We start from the raw sequence: 16,145 nt of genomic DNA, 5'->3' as shown, positions 1-16,145 counted from the left end.
GGAGCCAGATGGGCGGGGAGCCGGGTCCCAGCAGCCAAGACTGCCTGACTGCTGCGTGGAGTGGAAGGTTTCCTCAATTTCCACATGGCTAGTACTCCCCACCCCTTGTGGTACTGGACACCCCACCCCTGGCACCTTTGGGTACAGGGTACTCCTCCCCCATAAGGGTGCTAAGAAAAAAGTCCCGTATTTTTGAAATACAATGTTGACAACCCCAGCTGCAGTCCATTAGCAATCATGGCAGTTGCTATGATCTCCTCCTGCTCCTCTGACTTGCCCACTATTTCTCAGCTCCTGGGGAGTGTCAGAGTTTCTGGTCCATGCAGTGAACCTGTAGAAGTTGTGTACTGGGGTTCATAGAATCATAGAATATATATCAGGGTTGGAAGGGACCTCAGGAGGTCATCTAGTCCAACCCCCAGCTCAAATCAGGACCAACCCCAACTAAATCATCCCAGCCAGGGCTTTGTCAAGCCTGACCTTAAAAACCTTGAAGGAAGGAGATTCACCTCCCTAGGTAACCCATTCCAGTGCTTCGCCACCCTCCTAGTGAAAAAGTTTTCCTAATATCCAACCTAAACTTCCCCCACTGCAACTTGAGACCATAGCTCCTTGTTCTGTCATCTGGTACCACTGAGAACAGTCTAGATCCATCCTCTTTGGAACCCCCCTTCAGGTAGTTGAAAGCAGCTATCAAATCCCCTCTCATTCTTCTCTTCTGCAGACTAAACAATCCCAGTTCCCTCAGCCTCTCCTCCTAAATCATGTGCTCCAGCCCCCTAATCATTTTTGTTGCCCTCCGCTGGACTCTTTCCAATTTTTCCATATCCTTCTTGTAGTGTGGGGCCCACAACTGGACACAGTACTCCAGATGAGGCCTCACCAATGCCGAATAGAGGGGAACGATCAGCCTGGGAGGATTTCACCCAATAACTCCATAACTAGACATTTCGGATTCCGTTGTTGCCTGCTTAGCGCTGTGCAAAGCGAGAGAGGCTGCCAACTCGGACTGGTTGTGCTTCCCCCACATACTTTGCTTATGTGTCACTGGGGTTGAAACCACTGACTAAGCGCCATATAGTCCTGCTGATTTACTGCTCTTGACCCTCTTCCCCCTACCCCCGGGATCTATAACTTCCTCATTAGACTCCTAGGGCCCAGGATTCTGCCGTTTTAAGACCATTGGAGTTTTGTCAGTGGGCCCAGGATTTCACTCCTATATTGAAGGGGATAGAAGAAACTCAGTTAGTCATCATAATTTTGCCCCCCAAGGTTATTTTTTGAAGGAAGCCTGTTCAAATAATACAAATGCTGACCTTTAATTCTCCTTAACTATTGCTAGGTCCATAATAGTACTTACCTGATCCTCCTGAGTTCACATTACTTCAGCACTTTTACCATCTCACTTTTATATTAACCGTAAAGCCCTAGCAGCCTTAGTCATGGAGCAGCACCCCGCTGTGCTAGGTGCTGTACAAACACAGATCAAAAAGACCGTCCCTGTCCCAAAGAGTTTATAATCGAAGACAAGAGACAACACAGGGATACCGACAAATGGGGAGCACAAGGAAACAATGAGACCATGTCAGTCAGCAGAATAGATAGTGGTCTCAGCTTCGCTGTTGTCATGTTTTTTGTAGGCCTTTCTGTCCCTACAACCTCCCTTCTATTAGAACAAACTCCAAGAGCGGACCCTTCAATTCCTTCAACTGGCTTTCAATCTCCTGTAACCCCTTTGGGTTTAGAGAGCATGGCCCCTTTAAATCTTTTTCCTAAGGGGAGAGGGGGAGCAGTGAGAGAATGGAGGGAAACTCCAGGGTGTGGCTCTGGGGCTCCAGAGAGAGAAGGGCTGCAGCCCGCAGCCCCTCAAAGTGAAGCAGAGAGAACCTGCCTGGAGCCTGGGAAGGACAGGGCTGAGCGGGGACACCCCAGGACAGGCGCCAGGAGGAGCACTGTGCCGGGGGGAATCGCCCAAGAAGGACCCAGTATCCCGGCTGCCCAGAGCTGCATGGGGTTGTGAGTACTGGGGCTTGTGACTCTGCACTGGGAATAAGGAGGGAGGCTGCTAGCTGGTTTGTGTACACAGAATCCATCCCTTACCTCTCTCTAAAAGTGCAAAGTTTCAAAAAGTTCAATGAATAGAAGATGGTTGGGGGCAGGATAGATCTGGGTAAGGAGAAGAAGTCTGGAAATATATGTGAGAAGCGAGGGACATATGCTTGTTTTGTGAAAATATTATATGTTTGCTGTTGAAGGAAAAAAATCCAGAATACTTAATGACAGCATGGCAAGAAAATCCTCCAAATAGTAATGATTAACCTGTTGAACTGGAAATAGTTCACCTCCCAACGACTTCATAAATATCTGGTTCAGTTACATTTGGTAACTGTTTGGTTATTTCCATCATTCATTTTTTGATAAATCTGAAAAGTTTTAAAAATAAATCCGTTTAAAATATATATATAGTGTGTACCTTCTAAAAATGAAACCAACATCTGAGTTGTGAAGAATATGTATTAAGGTTATAACAACCAACAAGAATGCACTTTTATGTAGAGAACCATGATTAAATCGAGTCTTCCTGACTAGTGATTTAAATCACATCCACCCTGACACTAACACAATATGCTGTGTGAAAGTCTGGTGTGAAGAGCTTGCTTCAGAGTGTCTATTGGCCAAAATAAGGCTTGGACCTATTTTTTCCTCCTGAGATGAAAGATCTCTGTTGGGACTCTAGTCTGAATGCAGACACTGCAGCATAATACAATGCTGGGATGTGGCTTATCACAGTTGCATGGACTAGAAACATGGCTTAACGTTTAAGGAAGAAAGAACAATGGTTTAGACCAAATAGAGCCTTTCCCCAGACTCCTAGAATTGGCTCTCTGGACCAGTCTTAAATACATCTGTGAAAAACTCAGAACATGTGGTAACTAGAAAAGACCATCTCAGAATCCATTATTGGAAAGTTCCGTTATGGTGCAGGTGTGGTCACCCCATCTCAAAGATATATTGGAATGGGAAAAGGTTCAGAAAAGGGCCACAAAAATGAGTGGTATGGAACGGCTTCCGTATGAGGAGAGATTAATAAGACTGGGACTTTTCAGCTTGGAAAAGAGATGACTAAGGGGAGGATATAATAGAGGTCTATAATATCATGGAAGTGTTATTTACTCCTTCTCATAACAGAAGAACTAGAGGTCACCCAATGAAATTTAATAGGCAGCAGATTTAAAACAAAAAAAGGAAGTATTTTTTTCATACAACGCACCGACAGTTTGTGGAACTTTTTGCCCGAGGATGTTGTGAAAGCCAAGACTATAACAGAGTTCAAAAAAGAACTAGATAAGTTCATGGAGGATCAGTCCATCAATGGCTAATTAGCAGGGCCAGCTCTAGGCACCAGCTAAGGAAGCAGGGGTCTGTGGCGGCAAATCTGAGGGGGCGGCACTCCGATTTTTTTTTTTTTCTTTTTTCCCTTCTTCGACGCCAGCTTTTTCATTTTTTCTTTTTCGGCGGCACTGCTGCGGCCGCTATATTTTTTTTCCCTTCTTTGCTTCGCTGCTTGGGGCGGCAAAAAAGGTAGAGCCTGCCCTGGCTATTAACCAGGATGGGCAGGGAGGGTGTCCCTAGTCTCTGTTTGCTAGAAGCTGGGAATGGGCGACAGGGGATGGATCACTTGGTGACTACCTGTTTTGTTCATTCCCTCTGGGGCACCTGCCATTGGCCACTGTCGGTAGACAGGATACTGGGCTAGATGGACCTTTGATCTGACCCAGTACGGCTGTTCTTATGGTTCAAGCTTGTATCCATCCAATCACTAGTGGTACTTGTCGGGCTGCTTTAAGTCCCTTAATAACCAGATTTTTCTGAAATGCTGATCTTGAGATTTTGATGCCACCCATCGCTGTTACCCAAGTTACTGCATTGTGGCGTTCAGCTCCACGAGAAATGCTGTGCTAACCAGAGCAGCGTGAATATTGGCCTCAAAATGCCTTGATTCCACAGCACCACAAGTGCCATTCCAGCTTGGTTTTCCAAAGGGCACCACTGTGTTGGAGAACGTTTTACAGGGTTGCCAACATGTTTAAAAAATAAGGGACTGTTTTCTTAGCATCCCTGCCCCACCCATTCTCCCAATAGTATTATGAATAATAAAAAGCAGGACTTGCCTACATTCACCAGGGGTATTTCTTGCTGCTATTTGCAGCACTCACAACTTATGCTTGTGTTGTACAGAGATGGAAGGGCAGGGAAAGGGACGTCCTTGTTAATAAGGGACTGTTGGCAACCCTATGTGATACTAAACTGAGCTCCTGCATGGGTGCTAAAGATTTCATGGACCTGAAAATTAAGGTCAGTCTCAACGTTCTTGTGAAAACTCTTCTGTCTCCCTTGACTTTTGATGGCATGTTTGCAGCCGCCTCTGGAGAGGAGCATGCCAGAGATGGAAGTGATGGAGCCTCATGCTAAATCGTTGGGATGAAAGGCACCAAAAGTATCTAGAAGAGGAATCCGTCTGTAGCCCAACCCTTCTCTCTATGAGACAACTTGTTCATACAACTTTACATATAGACACGCAGGTGCAATAATAAAAGCAACTGGGAAAAACTAAGGCGTGAACAAAACCTTGTTGTGTCCTGTTTGGGGTAGGGAGCATCCTCTTTGTGTCTGCATAGTGTCTAGCCCAATGGGAAACTGATCATTGACTAAGAAAAAATAACCTGTTGGTTTGGTTGCAGTAGTGCCTGAACGGTGCTCTAGGTACATCCCAAGCACAGAAGGGCTCAGTTCCTGCCCTGGAAAGTGTAGAGTCTAAAAAGGCAAAGGCAGCATGGGGAGAAGGCATAAGTTCAGAGATCTTAGGCATGTGCTTACCAATAGCCTTATTAGGGGTGTCTTCACTGCAGAGTTAGCCTGGGTTAGACTAGCCTGGGTCTGAGCAGTCCCACTATAAAGCCCTCCCGCACTGGTGCTGTGCTCCCCTGTGTGTCGCTACGACTTCTGGGGGCACATCTTTAGTCCTGCAGCAAGTTGAACGACTCTCATAGTCTCTTTCCCAGTGACTTCTGGGAGCACTTGTTGGTCCTTCTAGGCCCACAGGGGAATTGTGGGAAGGCACTGGGGGACTGTCAGCTCTTGAGTGACTTAGCCTGCCTCCTCATTGCAGAGTCGGTGGGTTACTGAGCTGAGTGAAAGAAAAACCTAGGCTCTAACCCAGCATCTCCTGCTGGGAATTAATAGTCATGTTAAAGGTTCCATTACCTTCTCCTTTGCAATGTATTTCGTAAACTGGCCATGATCTAACCCACTCTTCTGTAGGAGGCGTTGACTCATGCCTAACATCTAAGGGCCTTTTCCATCAATGGTCATTCTGATGAAATAAGTGAGTGTAGGGCATAGGGCTGCAAGTTAGAATTGGGTTCTACTCCCACTTGGGTTGGGCCTTTGACCAGTCCAAAAATAAGTGGTCAAATATTTTAAAACACTAACTTATTAGAAGAGTAACAAAAAACAGAAGACTGTATGGCCTCCAATAGGCTTAGCTTTAGATACTTCTGTGTAACTACAAAATAAAAAACCCAAGTTCCTTAACTGAGTTAACTGAGGAAAAATATGAAACAATGACATTCTAGGAAATGAAAGAATGGCACCTATGTCAGACCATTCTTGCTTGAATGTTTGACAGTATTTGATTGTGGTCACGGTGAATTTTATTTTACTGGACAATTGGCTGGCTTGCCAAGCTGAATTCCCAGCTCTGCCACTGGACAGGTCAACTAACCTCTCTCTTTCTGTGTGTATGTGTGTTCCTATTCCCCCAATGGGTATTATACTTTCTCATTTCTTAAAGACGTGCCTAGGTCCATGCATTTTGTGGGGAGCTTATTTGCCAGCTCTATTATGCCTTGGATAGGGCTTGTTACCACAGATAATCCATCCACTCAGCTGGGATTAAAGGTGACTCCCTTCTAATGGAAGTTTTGGTTCTTGTGCGATGAGTTTGAAGTGGGAAGATCTTGGATCTGGCTTCCACGTCTCACTTATCACCGGGCTTTGGGCTACTTGGTGGAGGCTTAGATCTTGGTGGGGCCATGGAGACAATTACTCAATTACCCTAGAGCAGTGTTTCTCAACCTTTTTGATACCAGGGACCGGCTTGCCGCCTTCCTGAACTGTCTCCGGGACTGGCACCCGTCCATGGATGAGTCATTGAGAAACACTTCCCTAGAGGACACTTTCCAACCCCCCCGAAACTGGATGTGAAGCATGCTGGCAGGGCAGTGTGTGGGAAGCTTGTCTATTGCTGTCCTGTAGATCAGCAGAGGGCTTCACTCCCCATGGCAGCCTGTTTGACTCCTCTCGCTGGTGCTAAATCCACACCACTTTTAAAGCTAGAGATTATGGTTACATGCAAACTAAGTTAACTTGTACATCATGTCAGATCTGCACAGAACTTGGCAGCTCTGCTTTTTAAAGTGTCTTGATCCAGGGGTGCCAAAGATCGGTGTGCGCATAGGCTCCGTATTAAGAGTGGGAGCAGATTTTTCCAGAGTGGGCAGATCATACCTGTGCTGTCTTTATGGATCCAACAAACTTACATGGAGAAAACAACGGAGTCTTGTGAAACTGCTGTCCAGGGGGCCCCTGTGACTACTGGTAAAGGTCAGTCCTCCCATTCAACTGCTGTGCTGCAGTTTTCATTCAGTTCCTCACATGAGCTTGCAGTGACCTGTGCTTGCCCTTGCCTGTTGTGGGTTATTTAAAGTCTGGAGCCCTGAATCAGCATCAACCTTGTTCAATAGGCAACAGATTTTACCTCTCCTTAGTGCTATCAGACTCTGGGTGTATACGCGCAAACTCTATTCAAATAGCTGTCTGGGTAAAGGGCTTGAGTCAACAGAGCTGGGAAATCAAGGTGGAAATTCTGCCCTTACCCCACTATGCCTCATTAGATCATGTGGTATAGCAAGCTTATATGTCATGGATGTTGCATCAAATGCTATTTTAAAAGTCTGAGTGCTTGATTACTTAATAAGTGATGTCAACCCATGACTCTAATTTTGAGTACTAGAGCTAGTAGGCAGCCTTCCAGTGAAAAGTGAAAACCGATCGCAAAAGCTTTTAGCAATGCAGTGTGTGGTGTAGGGGTTGAGAGAGAACTGGATTAGAGAAGTCCTTCATCCTGTCTCTAGTGGCTTATCCCTGATGGTTCAGAAGAAGGCATTCCTAATGCACACTGCCTGGATCAGAAGTGAGTAGGTGATTAGGAATGTGGGAAGGAGCCCGGGGTGGGAATCTGAAGAGCAAAGCTGGCTGAAAGGGTGACATTTCAGCGACCCCCCCCCCCCCTCAAAAAAACAAACCCTAAAATTTCTATCAATTTCAAAATGTCAGATTTCAGCCTGATCTAACTTTGTGTTCTCGGTGGATGTAGTAGATCTCTGACTGCTTGCTTCAGTCATACCAAATTAGAAGGCCAAATAAGCGGTCATGCACCAGCTAGCTTGCACACTAACCATGATTAAGCAAAACACTTCATCCTAAAGCTAGGGAACGTGCTTACGTGCCTATGATTCAGTGATCAGGTTGCAAGCTTGGGATTTTGGAGCTCTGGGTTCAATTCCCTGCTCTGCCAAAGACTTCTTGTGACCTTAGCCAAATCAGTTAAGATTAGATTTTTCAAAGGCATTAGGCATCTAAAGATAATGGTGGATGCCTAGTGGGATTTTTTCAGTTGCACTTAGCTGGGAACAGAACCTGTTTAGATGCTTTTGAAAATTTCCCTAGATCAGGGGTCGGCAACCTTTCAGAAGTGGTGTGCCGAGTCTTCATTTATTCACTCTCATTTAAGGTTTTGCGTGCTGGTAATACATTAACATTTTTAGAAGGTCTGTTTCTATAAGTCTATAATATATAGCTAAACTATTGTTGTATGTAAAGTAAATAAGGTTTTAAAAATGTTTAAGAAGCTTCATTTAAAATTAAATTAAAATGCAGAGCCCCCTGGACTGGTGGCCAGGACCCGGGCAGTGTGAGTGCCACTGAAAATCAGCTCGCATGCTGCCTGTTGCACCTGTGCCATAGGTTGCCTACCCCTGCCCTAGATGCCTATAGCACTGTCAGGTTCCTAATACCTTTGGATATCCATCTCTGTTTCTGTGCCTCATTTGTCAATCTGTAAAATAGGGATGATATTTCCCTAGTTCATGGAGATGTTGCATTTATCCTCGCATTAAATTGTAAGGTGTTCCAATCCCAATATTGGGGGGGGCCATGTAAGATCATCAGAGATCTAAGTGAGGAGAAATTTCATCTTCAGGTCTACAGGCAGTGGAATAAATGCACCTAAAACCAAGATTGTTTAGACAACTACAGTCTTTTTGCGGTCTTTGACTTTTTTTCACTTCTGCTTTCTGATTCAGTAGTCCCCCCGCACTTGTGCAGTCTGGAACTTGGAAGGGGAGTTGGGTTAAGATGCCTGTCTTGTCTTGATTTTATTATGATGCACGGGCGTTTCCTGTCCCAATGTTCTTGCAAAAAACAGCTTTTAAAGTCATGCGCACTGTTCCAATGTTATGGAATTTCATAACCCTGTAATTTAGGGAAGTTAAGTGCCCATGGCTATCACAGAGAGCCTCAGAAAAAGTCTTGTTTGTAGTCTGTTACAGTGGCACGTTTTCTATTAGCGGTAGCGCCAAACCACATTCACCCTGCTCTTGATTTTTCTTCACTGCTTGGGTTCTTTCCATTGTGGCTCTCCGTGACGTTAGCTAGGAGCACTTGGGTTAGTATTTTTCTCCTTTTTAAAGAGGAAGCAATAGGAATTTGTTGATTGGCCTGTCAACACAAGCAGTATTACTCAAGCACTTCCGTTATGTGCAGCAGTGAGGACAGATGTAACTGGGCAGCCAGAGCAATCCGACTTTCTGCTCCCTTGGGGTGGATGTGGTCCGAGCAGCTGTTGTGGTGGTTAGCTTGGTGGCAGCAGACAATACATTTTGCTGTCAATGGAGGTGAGTTGAGGCTCGTTAGCTTTGTGCTAACGGTGGGGGAAGTTTGAACTAACCCTGTCCTCACCGTACGTGCTTTGGCCATAGCTCTGCCACTGACCTTGCAGCGTGACCTTGGGCAAGTCACTTCACCTCTCTGTCCCTCTAGTTCCCCTCCCACTTTTATCTCTTTAGATTGCTCTTTTGGGCTGGGAGCGTCTCTCACTGTGTGTGTGCAGCGCCAAGCACCAGGAGGGCCCAAGTTGGGGGCCTGGAGGCCGTGCTGTGATATAGGGTTCTTTATAGTGAACGGCTTTACCTCTGTTTGCATCTAGGACATGTGTGCCACTGAAGCGGCCGAGTCGCTCCTACAATCAGAAGAAACCTTCTCTGCGTGTCTAGCGCGTATCAATGCCATCGTTCTCAAGCCCCTGCTCCAGTCGGGTAAGCCCTCAGAGGAGAATGTAGCCATCTGCTCGTGAATCTCTGCTTCCTGGTATCTGATCGATGCAGTCCTTAGGCTTCAATGGTAACTGAAGCAGGTGTATTGGAAGGTGTTCTAACCTGGGGAAATGGAATCTAAACCCAGTTCAGATTAATCAGAGCTCTAAAGCTAAGTCTACACTACACAGCGCTTTTGGTGGTGTGTAGCGATGTGTAGCCCCAAGCCGCAGTGAAGAAACAAGCTGCGTCCACCCTGTGATATGTAGATACTTGAGCTTTTCGCTGAGGTGTGAGGGAGGCAGCAGGGAAAGGCACTTTTCCCCGCAGAGGGGGAAGGGCAGCAGCAGCTGGGAGATGGCAGAACACCACATGGCTAAACTAGCAATGTGAATGGGGAAGGCAAGGCTTGGGTGAGTAGGGAGCCGTGTAGTGCCTGTATTCAGGGGCATAACCACACTCTTCAAGCGTGTCTATGCGCTACTTGCCTAAGCTATGCCTTGCTATCTACACTGCTACTTAACCCCATGCAAAGGGTGCTACCCTGGTACATACTCTACGAGGTTGCATGTGACCTCTCATCCAAGACGTAGGCTTGGATCATTGAGGGCTGTTTCCTTGCTCTTACTGGAGTAAATCCAGATTCCTACTGGTGTGAGACTAGAGTCAGACCTATAGTAGATCTAAACTGGTGTTAGTTTCCATTCAGGTCCTTGGTGTTGAAAACCAAGCCGCCAATTTTGCATCCACTTGCAAGCTTGTTTCAGCACGGAGGAGTGAAGTTCAAACGGTTCTCACTCCCTTGCCTAGTCCCCTAAACCGCTGTGCTCCTTCTGCCTTATCCTCTTGATAGCGATGACCACCCAGCTCTTAGCAAATAGAACTTGAAGACAATAGAGCAACACCAATGTACACCAGCTGAGGATGTGATTCACACTACTTCTTAAGGTAGAGGGTCCCCACACATGCTAGCCACCAGCTCTTCTCTCTGTAGAATGTCTCCGATTCATGTACATGTGTCCATTGAGGAAATACAATACCAAAGTGATGCACTGCACCATGCATCTCCCAGAAGACTACTTGGGCCTCATCGCCAAGTCCTGCCTTGAGTGCAGGGGACTGGACTAGAAGACCTCTCGAGGTCCTTTCCAGTCCTACACTTCTATCGTTCTATGCCTTTGTAGTATCTTCTCTTCTTGGTCTCTTTCAAAGAGCCTCATGAGCAGAAAGGAAAGGATAACTTGAAATTATTGCTGCTTTTGAACGACTGCTTCCACGCTCTCTGGGACCTGACTGAGGAAAACCACCGGACGCTGAAAGAGAAGTTCAGCATCTCCCCGTCGCTCTGCCTCCAAGACCTCTACATCCTGTGGAAGGGAGACCTGTTTCTCAGTGTCTACATCCAGTAAGTACAAAGACACTATAATGTCGATTACTGAAGCAAACCTATAGACTAGAGGATCAGGATGAAATCTTTGTCTAGCTCAGCAGTTCTCAAGCCGTGGTCAGGACCCCAAAGTGGGTCATGAGCCCATTTGAATGGGGTCGCCAGGGCTGACTTAAACTAGCTGTGGCCCAGGGCTGAAGCCCGAGCCCTACCACCTGGGGCAGAAGCCAAAGCCCAAGGGCTTCAGCCCTGGGCTGTGGGGCTCAGGTTACAGGCCCCTGCCTGAGGTTGAAGCTCTTGGGCTTCAGCTTTGGCCCCCTGGCCTGGAGCGGTGGGGCTTGGGCTTTGGCCTCTCCACTTGGGGCAGAGGGGCTCGGGCGGGCTCAAGCTTCGGTCCCCCCTTCTTGGGTCCTATAGTAATTAGTGTTGTCAGAAGGGGGTCACGGTGCAACGAAGTTTGAGAACCCCTGGTATCTAGTTTGTCCTTTCCCTAGCTCTGGCTGTGATTTTCCTCTAAAGAGGTTTAAGATGAAGACTTGCCTTCTGGTGCACACTGATATTTAGAAGCTTTCTAGGGGTAGAGGGTGGGGATCTAAGCCATGACTGAGTTATATGCAAGCCGCGTTTGTGTTGTGATCAGGGTGGGAGGACTCGTGTCTAGATCGGGGTGGGGTGTGGGGATGCAAGATGACCTCCCTGGGACACGGAGTGGAAAAAGTAAGGTGTCACAGTCATTAGAATCTATTAAAGTACAACCACCTGCTCCGATGCAGAAGTGTTTTCAGGATTGGGCTCTGGTGTGCTATAAACTCCATTAAAATCTGGGATGACCGGCAGCTTATCGTTGCTCTGCCGTTCGTTAGAAACGCAGTCATCTCAAACTCAGGATGCTGGATATCACACCATGCTCTCTGCGTAGGCCGGGCTCTGCATGGGTGTCGGGGCCCGTGCTAACAGATCGGATTGCCTACACACCCTGGTCCCGATCCTGCAATGTCACATGCTTAGTATGCAAGGTGATCTGACTCTGTGGGCGTACGCTGGTGTGTTAATGGTGGGGGAGAGAGACACATCCATACTAAAGCCATCTCCCTCTCATGCTTCTGGGGAGCAGCAACGTGTGGGTGGCGAGGCAGGGGGATTACAAATGATATAACAACCCACTGCCAGCAGAACACCTGGTGGTTTTAAGGAATTAAAGAAAATGGAGCAGAACACATGCTGACATTGTGGCTGTCTGCTTCTAGTGGTGAGATGTCTACTGGGTTTAGTCTAGCAGACCTGGTCTTGTGCCTCAGTAGAAGCCCATAGGTTAAGATCACTGGTCTTGGGTTCAGTCCCTGCAGACTAACCTTCCAGGGCTGTTGTTGCCTGAGCAAAGTGGATCTTAAGGTACTTTCCTGGTAATCAGCCTAGTGGAGAATGTTCCCCATTAATAATCTCCCAAGGGACGTTATACAAGGCATTGGAGAGCATGCTGTAGGGAACATGCATGGAGGGAATAGTCTATGGGCTTAGTCTCCATCTCTGACACCCTGGGCAAAAAGGTAACAGACATGATAGGTTTTCAAGATTCTCCCAGTGCCTCTTAAACCTGGTAGCTACCACTTGACCCAAACTTGGCCTCTCTTTCTCTTTCCCTACAGATACTTTGTCACCTTTGCAAACTGTGTTGTAGTCCAGGGCTTTGACCAGGCGGCAAAGAATAAAAGGTTAGTGGCTTCAGACCCTCCAGTGTCCTGTTCAGCCTGAGGGAATAACCCTGTCTGCATGAGGGAAAGCTAAAGGAGTGAGACTTCAAGCAGGTCTTAGAGTCCCCTGGCTTATGGGAGCTGGCCTTGCTACAGTGATATACTGGCCAGAAAGTGCCTCATCACTCTAGTAATCCAGCCAGTGTGTTAACGGGACGGCACTGAGTAATCTCTACTTCATGGCTGGGTTGCAAACTTACAATGCAGGCTGCTCCCAGCTTCAGTGGAGGCCACGATGCCAGGTTACGCCTTAACCACTAGGCTAAAAGTTATATGGGGAGGTACCACCACCTCCTCCACCGACTTTGAATCTGACCCTTTAAAAATGCCAGGAAACAAACGCTTTGGGTCAAACCACTTCTTTAAATCAAGCGGGTGTGTTGGGTTGAACTGCTGAAATGTCTCAACTCTTTCGAATTTGAACCCAAACCCCTCTGCGAACTGAAAAACCAGGGATTTGCTCAGCTCTAATAGTGACTGAACTGAGTGTTTAGATCCTGGGCAGGAAGGAGAGCAAAAAGGGACCAGAATGTGCTGCTTAGTGTGTCGCAGCATGTAAACCAAAGAGTGCAGCTACTTTTTAAGGTACGTCTACACTGAAGTCTTGAGGTGTGATGGCAGCATGTGTAAACATGCCTGCCCTAGCTCAGTACTAATGGCAGTGAAGCTGCAGTAAGCATGCACTGTAGTGCGGGGTGTACAAGTCTTCCTGGACCTTGTCCCCCCTGGGCTAACCCGTGCAGAAATGCACTGCCACAGCTTCACTGCTCCAATACGAAAGCTATCTGAGCAGCAACTGAACACCGATTTCAGGTTAGGTAGTCTCCTAGAACCGGCGCCGCTGCTGCTCTCTCACGATCTTGATGGATTCTGAGATGGTCCTAAACTCAAAGTGAGGAGGGATCCCCTGTGATTTGCTCTCCCAGCAGATCTTGCTGGGAAACAATGAGGGGAGAGAGTCACTGAGGTAAAGAGAGGCAAGCACTGAAAAGGTCAAAGACCTCGGTCTCCGGCAGAAGCTCCATTTCAGCTCCACGGAATTACATCTTGTGCAATTTTTCAGGTGCGTCGTGGAGACAGACCATGCAAACTGCCATTTGACTAGACCGTTCAAAAGCCTGCTCATAATTAGGCACGAGTAACCGCTGCAGAATTGCAAAATAGCTCAGGTAGAGAGCAGATAAAATCAGAACTGCTGGAAGATTTGCCCTGTTAGAAGTGTTCAGAGAAGCATTTAATTTCCAGTCAGAACTGGAACGCCTGGAAATTTGCACATACGATACACGTTTTCGCTGCTATTTGAAAGATTTTTTTGTAGTCTTGCCAAGGACCATAGCAGAGCTGCCGGCTGTGCTGTCATCTTGCTCTTTCTAGATCAGTGGCTTTCAACCTGTGGTCAGGGGTCTGCAGACTGCCTAAGATTTCCAAAGGGGTCCACACCTCCATTTGAAATTTTTAAGGGTTCTCAAATGAAAAAGGTTGAAAACCACTGGCCTAGATGCTGCAAAAGTAACTTCCCTCTTCCCTTAATTCCTGATCAGTTTCACTCAGTGAGTTATTACATGTAACAGATCTATAGTCGAATGACTGCATTTCAACACTGAATAGCTTTGGTTGGTAGCCAGCACATAATTTATATTAATGTAAAGATAGAGTTGGGGGCGAGGGCTGTGTGCGTTAGTGGTAGGGGAACGGCACATGGTTAAGGTAAATATTCAGACGTTGCGGTTTTCATCCAAATTTGGGTCTGTAAAACTGGGCCAGGAACATCATTACAATAGCTTTTCTTACACTGTGTTTATTGCCGGTCTTTACCGTAACGAGTCCTGTGGAAAAGGATATTGAAAAGACAATCGAGCTGGACTTCAGTAGTTTGGGGCTTTTATCTGAATCGGTCCACTAGTATATTATGTCTAGTGTGTAACTCCAGCAGTGTGACTGTAACACCTTACTCCGTATGTGTACTTTACAAAAAGGGTAAGTGATTTTTGCCAAGGTCACGTGGCAGGTGCGGAATAGAGCTCTGGTATATGGACTCCCAGTCCAGTGACTGCCCCACTAGACTACACTTCTACATTGGCCATAGTTACTGACATCCCTGCCTGGGAGTCACCGGTGCCCTGTCAGCAAAGTTGCTGTGTAGCATGGGTGTGACTGAATATTTGTTTGGCTGAGCAGGTGGGCAGTCGTGAAAAGCTGCCTCGTTAAGAGAGCTTAGACACTACTAAGCATGGGGACGCATGCCCAGTAATGAACTGGTATCTTGTTGACTGGAAATCTTGCAGTGAATTCTGGAAGACACACAAGACAGCACTGAAGCAATTCCTTGCAGACTTCACCTCTGAGACATCCATACCGGTGGCCCTGCATACAGTACTCCATAAACCTCTCCGGGATCACGTGCAGCAATATGCCCTCATCCTTACCAGGCTCAGCGAGGCCATTGGCAAGGTAACTAGACTATTCATATTGGTATTCGAAAACCAGTCTCGGTATTCCATACACAGAGCTCTGGAATATTGTGATACTGTAACCACCATATGCTGTAAGGAAAATGTATGTAACAGGCAGACAGGGTGGTAGGGGGCCGTGTTGGTGCAGATTCCTTCATCTAAAGACTCTAAAACACTTTACTGTAAAATCATTAGGCATTGCCAATACTTTCTGCCAGCTCTAGTTGCAAATAGTTTGATCACCCAAAAATGCGCTTTTTGTTTACCTGAAAACGTTGAGTTTTGCCAAATAGTATCAACTGAACCAAAAAAACCAATGTTTTGGAAATATCCAAATGAACCACTTGTTTTGACCTGACTTGAAGTTATTTTGACTTTCCAGTGCACCAACAATCTCAATTTCATTTTTGGTTTGACCTGATGTGAAGCTTTTGTTTTGTTTTTGGAATTGCCAAGGTATAGAAAACTCCGCTATTTGCCCATCTTAAATGGCAACACAACGCAGGCCACCCATAATACAGCTAGGTATACAGAGGGGAAGTAAGTGGCCCAGGTTCACCCAGTAAGCAGAGGAATAGATCCCAGAGGCTTGATGCTGAAATTTGCTCTAACCATTAGACAATAGAATGTCAGATTCCAAGGCCAAAAGGCATGGCTGTGATTACCTGTATAATAAAGGCCAGAGAACTCCCCCAAAATAATTCCTAGATCAGAGCTTTTAATAAATCAGCAGTTCACACACTAGTAATAAGGGCCAGCACGACGAATTCAGAGGTGCCACGGCTGTCCTACAGTTGTGATGTAGGAAGAGATGGAGATCTGGTATAGTTCTAGCTGAAACATTCCTAACGGCACATTCTCCTGTTGACAGAGCCCTGACCGAGAGCTCGTCACCAGTGCGGCCAAGCAATATGCCAAGCTGCAGTCTTTCATCAGCCAAGTCCTGGATGAAGCCTGCCTGACCAAAGCCCTGTGGAAGTCCTTGGGACACAAACTCACGGTGAGTCAGAAACAGCATCTCGGTGGCCCTCCAATCTGCGTTCCTTCATGGTCATGCTGATGGCCCAGGACAAGAGATTCCAGAGCATGCATTGTACTAGGAACTAGACAGGCCCTCATG

General features: G+C 46.7%; 1 protein-coding gene across 3 annotated transcripts in view; it reads left to right on the top strand.

The window, feature by feature from the left end:
- ALS2CL (ALS2 C-terminal like) overlaps positions 1-16,145 on the top strand; it is a 62,045-nt gene that overhangs the window by 14,688 nt on the left and 31,212 nt on the right. For all 3 annotated transcript variants that reach the window (XM_054016731.1, XM_054016732.1, XM_054016730.1), the window contains exons 2-6: positions 9,329-9,437; positions 10,647-10,839; positions 12,468-12,533; positions 14,858-15,023; positions 15,897-16,025. In XM_054016731.1, the coding sequence (XP_053872706.1) occupies positions 9,332-9,437; positions 10,647-10,839; positions 12,468-12,533; positions 14,858-15,023; positions 15,897-16,025 (660 nt within the window). In that variant the 5' untranslated portion in view covers positions 9,329-9,331. The remainder of the gene's footprint in view (positions 1-9,328; positions 9,438-10,646; positions 10,840-12,467; positions 12,534-14,857; positions 15,024-15,896; positions 16,026-16,145) is intronic.

Source organism: Malaclemys terrapin, chromosome 2 (assembly GCF_027887155.1).
Source record: "Malaclemys terrapin pileata isolate rMalTer1 chromosome 2, rMalTer1.hap1, whole genome shotgun sequence".
Taxonomy (NCBI): Eukaryota; Metazoa; Chordata; order Testudines; family Emydidae; genus Malaclemys; species Malaclemys terrapin.
Note: the sequence above shows the minus strand (reverse complement) of the source record. Positions and strands in the feature narration are given on the sequence as shown.